Below are 12,786 nucleotides of genomic sequence, written 5' to 3' on the forward strand. Positions count from 1 at the left end.
GGCCACTCTACTGTAAGAGTCCTTAAATTCTTCATCTGGTCAATATATACCGTATATTCCGGCGTATAAGACGACCCCCAACTTTCCCAGTTAAAATATAGAGTTTGGGATATACTCGCCGTATAAGAAATATACCGGCGTATAAGACGACCCCCGACTTTTGAGAAGATTTTCCTGGCTTAAAAAGTAGTCCTATTCGCAGGAATATACAGTATATAAGGAATCAACTTCAAGGAGCTAGAAAGAAGCAGCAAGTGAATTCAAACCAAGTTTACGAAGGATGATGAATGACGGACTGAGCTTAAGGGTTACAAAAAAAGCTAGAAAGGAAGACAATGTGAAGTTAGGAGAACCTAAAAGCAAATGATCATTTCATGGAAGCAGCCTCCATGAGTTCATATGTCTGAGGTTCTGCTGTAATATAAGTTAAGCCACACCCAATGTTTATTTGAAAGATTTTGTACTTTTATCCAATGATCAAAGGGACAAGAAAATTAAAGAACGAATTAAAACCAGCCCTGCTGTGAAGAATTCGCACATGGAGAGAGAGAATACATGGTGTAATCTATTTTCAATGCAGCTACTGTGGTTAACTTATTTTAATACAGAAACAAGCCCTCTCCATGGAAAATTGTCAGGATGCCTATTATCATCACTAAAAGCAAAAAAGGATTTCAATAAATGAAATTTTATTGCAAGGTTGCATGTTTACGTATTTGTCCAAATAAATGCTGTTTTCAAATGCACACACTGAATATAGATGTTTCCAGTGCATTTAAATATGCATAATCCCCCCTTCCCCCGTTCAAAAATGAGAGCAAACCTCAAGAACTACTCAAACAGACACACAACACCTATTTGAGTGTTATATTCCAGAGAGGACTCTTGACCTAGTGAGAGTCCCTGGCTCTTTAATGCTACGGAAGATGGAAATGAACTAGGCTGCCCATGCTTGAACGTGGAATCTCTCAGAGCCAATTTGTTCCCTGGAAAAGGAGGGGTTAAAGGCAGACAGCTAGGGGCATGCTATGTTCAAACAGAATGCAATACCACCCAATCCATCAATCACTACTTCCTCTCCATGGTGAGGGGAATGGGTGCATATGCCTAGCTGACATTCATGTCATTTTGACTATTCTTTCTGGGACACAACATCTGAAAAGAATGAAATCTGAGCGTCTGCAAGCTACTGATATGATATATCTACATTTTTGCCTTCTTTATCAGTACTCTGATTTGATAATTTTGGCACTTTCAAATGCCGTGGTAACCAACTGCAGCTTCAGAGGGAAGAAATGAAGCTAACAAGTTCTTGAGGATCATTTCACGTACAATCAATCACTGTGCTGAAAAGAAGCAAATTATGAGGATTTCATATCCAATTAACTGCTAAAATGGTCTTCTGCTCTCTCTGTGAATAAATGTGCTCTCACAGTAGATGCCACTAAAAATATTTATGTTAGGGAATTTTATAATAAAACTTTAAAAGCAAAACAAATGCAATCGCTGAAAATAAAAAGTTTTGAAAATTACACTCAACATTAAAAGCCTTTTTTTTTGTTTTAAGCCTTGTCTTAAGTCTTTTGAAAAATTTAAATGACCACTTACATGCCTTCAACTGTGTCAAATCTAAAAAACAAAAAATACAGAAGCTTAGCATGCTCAAATAAAACCACAAAAATAAAAAGCAATAATTAAAAAGCAAATTCATTATGGATTTGAAGCTACTTTGGTTTGTAAAGTGACAGGTTGTTAGTTAAAGCTAGTTAAGTTTTTTTGTTTTCAATAGTCTGTTAGTTCAAGTGCTCTACACAATTAATGCAGACCTGATGTGCAAAGCTTTTTACCTGTGTTTGTGTGCAAGGAATAATGCATGCTCTTTAGATGAAAACTTAAATATTTTAGTGACATTTGCTTAACTTCTCAAAATAAACACCAATTCACAACTGTCTCAAGGCCTATTGCTGCTAGTATGCATATTCAAAATGGTCAACAGCACCATTTAACTCGCCAGCAGAGGTCTCAAAAGGCTTCTCTGGAAAATATTTACTATAATTAAGATCAGATGATAAAATGGGAACTGTAAGAGTCACTCTACACTCTGCCTTGTACAGTATTTCAAAGATTCTTCCAGGTTTATAAACCATTCAAACTATTTCACAGATTACTTCTAAGTTCTAATATCAAAGCAGGGCCGTCTTAAGCATGTCAGGCACCCGGGCGCCGTGATGCGATGATCACTCCAGCACCCCCCCCGTTTCTCACCGCAGCGGGCGGGCGCAGCGCCGCTGCAGCGGGCACAGCCGCGCGGCGCCCCCTGGCGCCCCAGGCTTGTCTTAGAGCTGGCCCTGTATCATAGCTACTCAGGAATTTCTGAAAGGAAAAAAAAAATCTTTTGACCCCCCCCCCCAATAGCTCAACCAGAACATGGTGGAAACCATATAATCTATTCAAACAATGTCCCTATTTGTATGATCATATCTTGGCTTAACAAAATGAAGCCCCTTGCAACTGAACAAACCAAGAAGTCTTCAGTTAAAAAGTAATTTCCTATTTTCTGTTCCAGCTGCAGAAGCCGGATAGGACTGTTTTAGGTAGGTGCTGTTACACTGATGCACTACTGTCACAGCTAGATACAAAACAAGATGTGTGTGCAAGGAGGAGTTGGCAAACTATATACAGTAGCAATTTAACTTTGACACCAGGATGAGAATTATTTGTTGCATTGGAACAACACTGACTAAAAAAAGCTCAAATGCATTTTCAAGAATTTATACATGCAGCTCCCGCTATTTGAATGCTTGTTATCCTAAATCTCAGTTATCTGAACACAAATAATTATACCCAAACCTAGCTACACAAATGGCTGATTCAGGTAGCTGAACAGTCAAGAGTTTTCCCCACTTCCTTAGGTGCTTGTGTTTTGCTGGTTGGCAGAGGGGGAGAGATTGGGCAAATGAGGGATGGGGGAAGATGGGACAAATCAGTTTTCTCTTTTGTTTGGCTTTTGCCAATTGGCTGCAGCAATTTCAGGAAGAAAGCAGGGAGGGACAAATCATGGAAATGTTCACATAGGAAATAATTAAAATCATCAGTTTGATACCCGAATGCTCACCTAACCAATTATCTCTTGGAAATGCATTGTGTTCAGAAAGCAGGACCTGCATGTTTCTCAAATCATGGCTCATATCCTCATTGTTGCTCTCTAAATTTTAATGGTTAGGAGATTCAAGTTGTGTAGAGCTATGAAGAAACTCCACCCCCTTCTGCTACCTCAGAAGAGAGATCCCATTCTCCACAGCATGCACAAGGACAGAGTCTTTGTGATCGTAAGATACAAGAAACAACAGCAAACAGCTTGCCAGCACCATTGTACAGTATCAGAAATATGACTACTTCCCTAGCAGAAGAGTCATCTGAAGTTGCAGCAAAAGCCAAGCAAATGAAAGCTTGTGGGTCCTGTCTAATGTCTCCTACAGCTGCTAGACTTTAAGGGAGGGCAGAAATTAAATGAGGAATGACCTACACAGTAGCTGCATTTTGCTGAACTTTAACATTAGTTATACTGAGTTCCTGACTGCGTACAGAGTATTTATTAGATTGCATCACTGTAAGTAGTTATCTTAGCAGGATTACATAATTGTTCTTCCTAGCTTTTAATACCTGAAGATCACCCTTTGATATTTAGTTTTATTAGAAAATATTTATAGGCTGGCTTTAGGAGCCAAACTCTCTCTAAATGAGGCTTGCACACAAATAGAAATCCAACAGTAATAAAATAAAATCCAAAACGTTCACTGTAACCACATTTTAAAAAGCAGAATAATAATAATAATAAATCCTTGCAACTCAGCAACTGATTTAGAACCAAAGCAGTATTAACAGATTCAGCAGCCAAAAGAAGAACAGTAGCAAGATGGAATATTCCTCATGGGGAAAGCATTGTGAAAAAGTGGTTTGTCAGGACTTTCTGAAAATCTGTAGTGTGGGAACACCATGCCTGACAACTTGGCTGATTTTGGTGATGGGCAAACAAGGAAAACCTCTGCCCCTGATTATCATGTGCGGGCAGGCTGGTAGTCTTTCATTTAACTCAGACCCAAAGGCTTTAAACGCTAAAACCAGCACTTTAAATTGGCCCCCAAAATGCACAACATGGTTACCTGGCTTGCTTCACACTGCAGAACTGGAAGCCCAGCCTAGACAGCTAAACAATGCAACAAACAGTTTGGGCTTTATGGTATCACCACTATGACATTATTTTCAGAAATTTCACAATGTATGCAACCATTTTCCCCTTTGAAGCACTCTGAATATTTTAAGGACCATGGGAAGCAGCCTCATGCTGTCAAACCAAATGCTTTGCTTCGTTAGCATACTGATCAAAGGAATGAAGGGGGAAAAGCAACACACCAGGAAAGGGACAATTTCCCTGAAATTATTATTTACGATAGCTGAGAACTATTCAACTACAACCTTGTTAACATGTGAAGATGCTGATCAAGCAGAAAGCATGGTAAAGGCTTCCTGGTCCAGAATAGGAAGTCATTTTCCTGAGCGCTGCAACGAAGTGTAGAGCAGAGCACAGGGATGATTCTCCCTGTGCATCTTCCTACTCGAGAGTCCAGCAACATCTGGAGGGCTATATGTTCCCCATCCTGTGTAAACAATGCTTTCTTATTCTGAGAATGAGCTGCTGCAAGCCTCAGCGTCGCATCCTCTTCCAATGAAGCCAGATGGACTTCAGAAACTTTCACTTTTCAAACCAATTTAAGTATGATCTAAAAACAACAACAATGCAACATGCTTGGGAGGTTCCAACTTCCTGGGAGAAATGTGAAATACAATTAAGAGTTTGTTCATAGTGAAGCAGCGTGGATTGTGCACAGATGTAATTTACACTATGATTTATGTTTCAAAAAATATACTGCAGACCAAAATATACTTGAGAATCTGACTCCCAACTTCTGAATGGCACAGAAATGTTAACTCTCAAAAATGTTTAAGTTTGTATTTGGGCACAGGACTAATGCCAGACCCTTTAATGGTCTTACTGGTCATCTTTATTGATGAAGAAACCATTGCAATTTCAGAATTGTACAAACTGATAAAAAGCAACAACATACTTGTGACTTGTATGTGTGAAAGAAGACCTGAGAATATGATTTATTTATTTTTTACTGTGAACTAATATGTTCCTTATGGTATTATACTTTCATGTAATTTTACTTGTTCATTTATTCCATTTTTCTTATATTTTTAATTAATGTCATTCTACGTTATAAAATTACAATAAACCCTTAGTTTCAAAAAGTATGTTTTTGGGATTATTCAGGAAACTGCCCTCAAGTATCCTGGACGTGCATTTAACCCTCCAACCCATTCCATTCGCTGTAATTCTATTCTACTGGCCTAACAATTTGAAAATGAATATGAGGGAGCATATTATGAAGAACAAATAAATTTTCTTGCAGTAAAAATATACATCCATTATGCAGTGAGAGAAGTTAGCAAAAATGGGTGGTGAGGGTTGTACCATCTATGACAGGCATCCCCAAACTGCGGCCTTCCAGATGTTTTGGCCTACAACTCCCATGATCCTAGCTAACAGGACCAGTGGTCAGGGATGATGGGAATTGTAGTCCAAAACATCTGGAGGGCCGGAAGTTTGGGGATGCCTGATCTATGACTTCAAACTGAAAATCCTGAAGCCAACTGTCTGATACAATTTGTCTGAAAAGCAATTAACCTTCCAAAAATTGACTAATGTTACTTTAAAATAACTCCTAAAAGAGAAGTTAGTACCCTCATAAGATTCAGGAACCAATAAATTTGAGTACTTTTTTCCAAAAGTGGAATGAAGAAAAAGCTTCAATTAATTCCCCCACTTTCCTGACACTGTGTATGCAGAAACTGCATGGGCTTGTTTTGTTTGACAGCTCCAAGAAGGAAAACTCCTCGGCTGGCTATCCTGCAAACCTACTTGAGGGAGCACAAAGCACAGGAGACAGACATGTGCCAGAGAGAAAGCCAAAGTTAACTTTTGAGCAAACATGAAAGTTCGCTGAACTTAATGGTTGGGGGACAAAACTTGAGATTGTCAATAGGTAACAACTGCAATTACTTCTGCATCTCTCATCATCTTCAGTCTGCATGTATATGGGAGCCAGATATTGCTGAACTTATTTCTCCAGTCAGCACCTTCTTAATGTAAGTATCAGATCTGAATCGTAGAAAAACCACTACCCTTTTGTAAGTTTAGTTACTAGAAATAGTCTCTGCAATAAAACTACTGTGTTACATTAATTACCTAATGCCCCAATTGGATTATACTGGGTTATATAGAAATATATAACCTACAAAAATAAATCTATGAAGCACACACTGTTTATTGTATGAATATAATACATATTCAGTTATTCCCCATCAGAAAAGTACAAGTCCATAAATACTTTCTGTGCACCTTTAAGCATATTTCATTCTAACTGTACTCTTCTGCACCATGAACTGTGTAATATAAAATTCCTTCTACCTTTCAGAAACTTTAACCATGAAAATGTGTTTATATACCAGAGAAGAGGACACAATTTAATTTGCAAGTGAGGCAATAGCAAGGACATATAGATTCTTCTTACAGATAATGAATAGCAATGGGAACCAGATGGAACCCTGCTGATGGCAATACAGTATAGATTGGAAGTCAGTTAATGGCAGTACTATGTACCCATATATCGAATAATGTAGCTGTTCAATTATATAAAATCGACATGCAAACGCTCCCATAATTGTCTGACATGCCCACCAGGCAAATAAAACTGCCTCAGCTGCCAAATTCAGGCTGGACGCTACACTAAAAGCTTCACGTCAGCCAAGCGTACTTGAACCTATGGTGCGACCAAGGACTATTATGTTTCCTATGAAGAAAATGTACTCTGTTGATAATCCTCCCTCAACCATCAAGCACCAGCTCAGCTGACCGAACAACAACTTTCTACTCCTGCTGATATTACAAAAACTAAAAACTTCTGCCCACCCACCTTTTAAAAATATGATGGCCATTGACTGCCAGAGAAGATATTTTGTGCATCTATCCTGTATTTTTATCTTGGATGAAGGGCGGTACATAAATTTAATAAAATAAATAAATTAAAATCAATACAATAAGTAATAAATTCCACAGCATCCTTAATGACTTGAAGTGCAGCAAATCAGACTAATTGCACCCCAAAGGCCTGAGTAAATACATAATTTTTCAACAAGTGCTTGGAAGCACACTACTGGTCTTGCTGGTTAAATCTGAAGGGAGGAGGTTCCATAGGATGGGCACGACAACAAATAAATTCCTCTCCCTGCTTACCACAAAATGGGCATATGAAGACCCAGGAGGCCCCACTCTTTTTTCTCACTGGCTGGAATGATCCATATAGGAAAAGGCACTTGTAATTTAAAGTAAAAGGTAGGTTAATGTTTCTTGTAAATTGTGAGATCTAAACAAACAACTGTAATAAATAATAGTAAGTAAGTTGTAACTATTACTTTGGTGATGTATGATCCTTTAAGGATTTGACTGGCTAAATATGTGATCCAAAACAAATTTTCCATGAATATGTGGGAAAAACCATATCACTACTTTTACTACCACTTACTTTGTTAGCTGCCCTTTGTTTTTATTGTTGTCAACTCCATTGTATGTAACAGCCGCCAATTTTCTGCTTCTGTAGTTCTCATAATGGACATTATTAGTGACGTCTTTCAGGTCCTGCATGTGAGTTCTATTTAAGAAAAAGAACAACTTATCAGTCACTTTCCTTTACTGAATAATAGCTGATAAATACAATATTTGAAATGTAAAAGTGATTTATTGTTCTTAAAGAAATATGCAAACAACTTTATGTTTAGAGAATTCTATAAATATATAATATACCTGTCAGGGGATTCTTGCGACTAGAGTAACGGCGTTCCACATGTTTGTCTTTAAACAGTCTTTATTGGTGCAATCTATTTACAGTGAAACTTGTGTGTAAAAGCATGTCTGCTTAGTCTGAAGCAGAACCCGGCACTGGACCGCCCCTGGACCTCCTCCAACATAAGAGTCTCGGGACAGCAAATCTCTTTCCCCTCCTTCTCCTGCGTAATTCCGGAACTGGAGGGGAAAAGGGTCTACGCTCCATGTTTTCCTTCTCCCCCCTTTCCCCCCCCCTCTTCCTCTTTCCTGTGTAGCAGGGGCTCTCCCTTGCTGCCAGAGCCCTGGTCCTTTCTTTCCCCTTCCTGAATGGACTCGCTGCTATCGCTGCTTGTGGAAGAGCTGCTTCTGATGAGGGGAGGGGGGTCCCTATATTCCCTTCCCCTTACAATACCCAATAGGGAAGATACAGTAATATTTTGCATATGTACTTAATAGATTTGTGGACCCAAATTATGCCTCTTAGCATAATCCCTCCCCAAAATGTCTGATGTACAAGTATTTCCCAAATTTACAGCCTGATCCTAACACACATTAAATTCAATAAATCCCTATCTAATTCAATGGAACTTGCTTTTATGTAAGTATACTCAGGATCAGACTGTGGTTTCTGCATCTCGCACCTTCTTGTTAAAACTCTAGCCTCCAAAAAAGTGCCTACATATCCCACCAACTGATGTATCAATTCCAAAATATCCAACAGCTGACTTTCACAAATTAAAAGAGATTTTCCTTTGCTTGCTTTGTTATGAAAATGTAGCCAAAGATATTCAAAGCTATATCAGGAAATATTAAGTTTTTAATATTTCTTCCTGACCTGAAAAAATCCTGCAATTGTACACACTAAAAGTGGCCACTGAGTACATGCATATATATATTTATTTTAAAAGTTCATCGTTTACTCAGATGACTTTTGGTTAAAAAGAAAAAGTATTACAATATACCAGTTTCTTTTCCAATAGAATTCACGAAAGGAATGGGCCTACTTAGCTAATCTTCCAATGTGGAAGGCCTCCCAATAGATGGAAGAACCACAACAGAACTTGGAAGGAAGGAAGGAAAACGATTCCAAAAACCAGTGCTGCACATTAGTTGCTTACCTTATCAACATATTTCTTAGAATTGTGAAGTCACAGTGTTCACCATTTTCAACTGTAGGGGGAAAAGTCACATTTTTTAAATGCAGGAAACAGACATCTGCCAGTAGCAGATGGGGTGAAGGGACACTATGGAAGTCGACCCTCTATTTACCACCATTGCTACTAACTTTGAAGGAAAAACAGTAGAAAGGGAAGCCATTCTAGCTATTTGATGTTGCACTACTGTATTACAATGTCACTATATGTTATCATATGCTCAAATAAAAAACCACAAAAGCTACTGTAATAACGTTAAATTGTTGGCTGGCTTGAGTGTACTACTGGAAAAGCAGAATATAATCAAATCACAACGCTATTAATGTTTTTTGGTATTACAGGGAAGTTCACACACACATGGCCTTTTGTGCACTTACCTTCTGCAACACCCCAAGGATATTGCCTTCCTCTAACCCTCTTGCCGTTGACTTCAATGATAGTATTGCTACCTACTACAGCAAGAGGTAAACGGTCCTGGAGGACAGAAAGTATATTTTGGGGGTGTAAGTACATAGTTTTACTCCTGTGAATACATGAAATATCCCAGTTGGATATAAACAAAAGGGACTTTTGAAACATTATATGGGAAAGGCCATAGCTCAATGGTACATATTTTTCATGCAAAGGGCTCAGGTTTAGTTCCCTCCATTTGCTAAAAACCAAACAGAAAATAGATTGCCATTGTTCCATTGATCCTAGTATTTTCCAAGTGGCATCATCTTTGCAATGTTTCAAGCAGAAATCTTTCTCTACGTTTCTATCTGAGATACTTTCCCCATTATTATGCTTTTGTAATTCTACAGAGCAAGCTGTCTCATACCAAGTAAAACCACCCAGCTTAGTATTTTCTATGCTGGCTGGAAGTGTCTTTTCAGGATTTCAGACAGGTGTGATACCATTGAGCTATGCCTCTTCACATTAGAATAGCCCCCACAAGGCATCCCCCATGTATCATACAACAGAAAGTCTGAAAGAATTTACCACAACTGCCCTAGGTAAGCCACAAGCACACACCAGCAAACAAAAGGAGAACAAGGTTGTAAAATAAACGAGGAAGAGAAAAACTGAGATGTTAGAAACCTTCTGAGAAACATATTAAGATTTCCAAGTGCTGATAGAAGCATAGAAAATGACTAACCGTAGTTGAAGTTAGCCAGTTTGTCCAGGTTTGGGCAAATGGCAAACTGCAGATTATCTATAAATTTAAGCAAAAACATACCGTACTTCCCTACAAAGCCAGTGTTGTTACACAGCAATGTCTGGTATGTTCAGGCACTTTTGGGGGGGCGGGGTTGCATGCAAGGGTTCCCCCAATGCCTTCAATAGAGTAATTCTGTGTTCAAAGTATAAAGTTCAAGATGAGATGTTATACCAGGCATCCCCAAACTTCGGCCCTCCAGATGTTTTGGACTACAATTCCCATCATCCCTGACCACTGGTCCTGTTAGCTAGGGATCATGGGAGTTGTAGGCCAAAACATCTGGAGGGCCGCAGTTTGGGGATGCCTGTGTTATACACATTTCTAAATTTTTGTACCTTTATCTTTTTAACCAGCTTATTTTCTTCTTCATCATCTGTCTCTGGGAATTCGTATATTTTAATTTTGTGCTCTTGAATTTCTTTCATTATCTGAAAAAAATATTAACAGAGAACAGAAGCAATGTTTTTGGCATGCTTATGAAGCATACATAGATTTGCAAGTTACTTTAAAAACCCCTCAAATAAACAAAACAACCTGCCTGACAAAGGACCTGTGAGGTTCCTGGATATATGAAAGGTATGTGGCAAATTAACCTGTAAGAAATACTAAAAATAATTCATCCAATTTTCTGAAAATCAAATTTGCTGATTCACATTGAACACCAAATATGGGAACTCCGGTCTGTGGTATTAGCTTGGCAGGGATGAGAAGGACATGTTTCTGTCTACTAAAGTTATGCCAGAATCCTTGGATTTCTCCATTGTTCTTATTTCCTAATCGTAAGTTGGGTATACTGTACACATTCATTGAATGCACCTATATTTGAGCTCAAGAGGCATGAGGCATGGAGACACAAGAGATGTGGAGTGTTATGCTGCTGGTTGGGGAAATAAAAATAAAAGGGAGGGCAGGGCAGAGCAGAGGGGTAACTGGCCTAGGCAAGCCCCCAACAGTTTAAAGTTAGCATCGTGTGGATGAGGAGAGGTGAAGTGTGTTGGAAGATGCATGCTTGGATATTTAGAAGACAAGGATATTTCAAAGATGAAGTCAAAGAGAAAGGACACACTATGGCATTAGAATGCTCAGCTTCAGGGCTAGATGCCAGCAGCAAACCAAAGTCTTCTAGCACTATATAGCACAACAGAGGAATGTTGGGGTGGGGTGGGGGTGATGAGGTGTCCCATTACACTTGCCTGAAACTCTGCCCTTCTTCTAAAGCCCTGAACAGCTTTACATGGCTCCTGTCCCAATGGGACTGAAGCTTTGATCAGGAACATTTCTACTGCAGTATTTTGCTTCAAGTCCCAATTGCACTCGTGAATTGTTTATTATCTATGTTAGCCAAATGCATTTCATAGGATTTAGAAGCTTTCTACAAGAGCTGAAATATCCTCTCACTCTACAGTAGTAAGCCACCATACCATATTTCTGTATGCTGCCTTCTCATTTTTATTCTTTTTATAATCTTTTTATTTATTTTTCATGGTACAGAAGAAACATTTTGAGAACACAACTGCTACAATGACAAACAGCTGGTCCCAATACAATTACAGACTTTTGCCAGGCTATGTAACAATGTTTCACTTGATTACTCTAAAATATCATGCTACAATTTCCCATGAGCATTGGGTGGATGCCTGCCGTAGTCGGAACAATTTATGTATTCAACAAACATTTGCCATACATTATGAATACCCTGCCATCTCTTGAGAGATGCATTACTTTTACAGATTTGACTTAACTATGCTTAAGGTCTCCAACCTGCCTTACAGGTAGTTACAATCTGGCAATAAGAAACCACAAGGAAGTTCAATGTATCATTTTCAAACCACAATTACATTCCACATCCACCTTTTAAATGTAAACTTTACAGCAGTGATTAAGTATTACTGTGTAACAAAAACAAAACAAAAAACGTACTGACAAATCCCTAAAACCCTGCACAGGCCTGGCAAAAAAGCAAACATGTTTTAGATGGAGATTGTCATATTTATTCTACCTGGTAATTAAGAACATTCACTTTTAACAAAAATGGAAAGAACTATCATTTTCATTGATCAGTGAACACATTTTCCCGTGTCAGGAGCTGTATTCATGTTTTTTTTACTTCTGGAAAAAAGTTAGCTTACCACTTCCAAAATACTTATCTTGCTGAGATGCTAGACATCAATTTGAGGATTAAATTCTTAACACTGTGAAACATAGTAAGTATACATACACCCACACACACCTCTATTTAATATTTAGTTCAGTTTTTTTCATAGTAAAAGTTTCTATTCACCTGTTTTTTAAACTGTTGACATTCTTCAGGTGTGAGCGTGTCTGCTTTGGCAATAAGTGGAATGATATTCACTTTTTCATGCAGGCGTTTCATAAACTCGATATCCAAAGGCTTGAGTCTTTAAAAAAAAGTAGTGATTCAGCAAAATATGGCTCTCAGCTAAGAAAGTCCCTTCTGAACACCTACACTACAAAAAATTGTATAA

The 12,786-nt window shown here is 38.4% G+C and overlaps 1 protein-coding gene across 1 annotated transcript in view; it reads right to left on the reverse strand.

Annotated features, from left to right (window-relative positions):
• SEPTIN7 (septin 7) overlaps window positions 1-12,786 on the reverse strand; it is a gene marked incomplete at its 5' end in the record, with an annotated part of 40,468 nt that overhangs the window by 8,045 nt on the left and 19,637 nt on the right. The window contains 6 exons of the mRNA XM_035128885.2: window positions 1,609-1,629; window positions 7,647-7,772; window positions 9,064-9,115; window positions 9,477-9,573; window positions 10,636-10,728; window positions 12,582-12,699. Of these exons, the coding sequence (XP_034984776.2) occupies window positions 1,609-1,629; window positions 7,647-7,772; window positions 9,064-9,115; window positions 9,477-9,573; window positions 10,636-10,728; window positions 12,582-12,699 (507 nt within the window). The remainder of the gene's footprint in view (window positions 1-1,608; window positions 1,630-7,646; window positions 7,773-9,063; window positions 9,116-9,476; window positions 9,574-10,635; window positions 10,729-12,581; window positions 12,700-12,786) is intronic.

Source organism: Zootoca vivipara, chromosome 12 (assembly GCF_963506605.1).
Source record: "Zootoca vivipara chromosome 12, rZooViv1.1, whole genome shotgun sequence".
Lineage (NCBI taxonomy): Eukaryota > Metazoa > Chordata > Lepidosauria > Squamata > Lacertidae > Zootoca > Zootoca vivipara.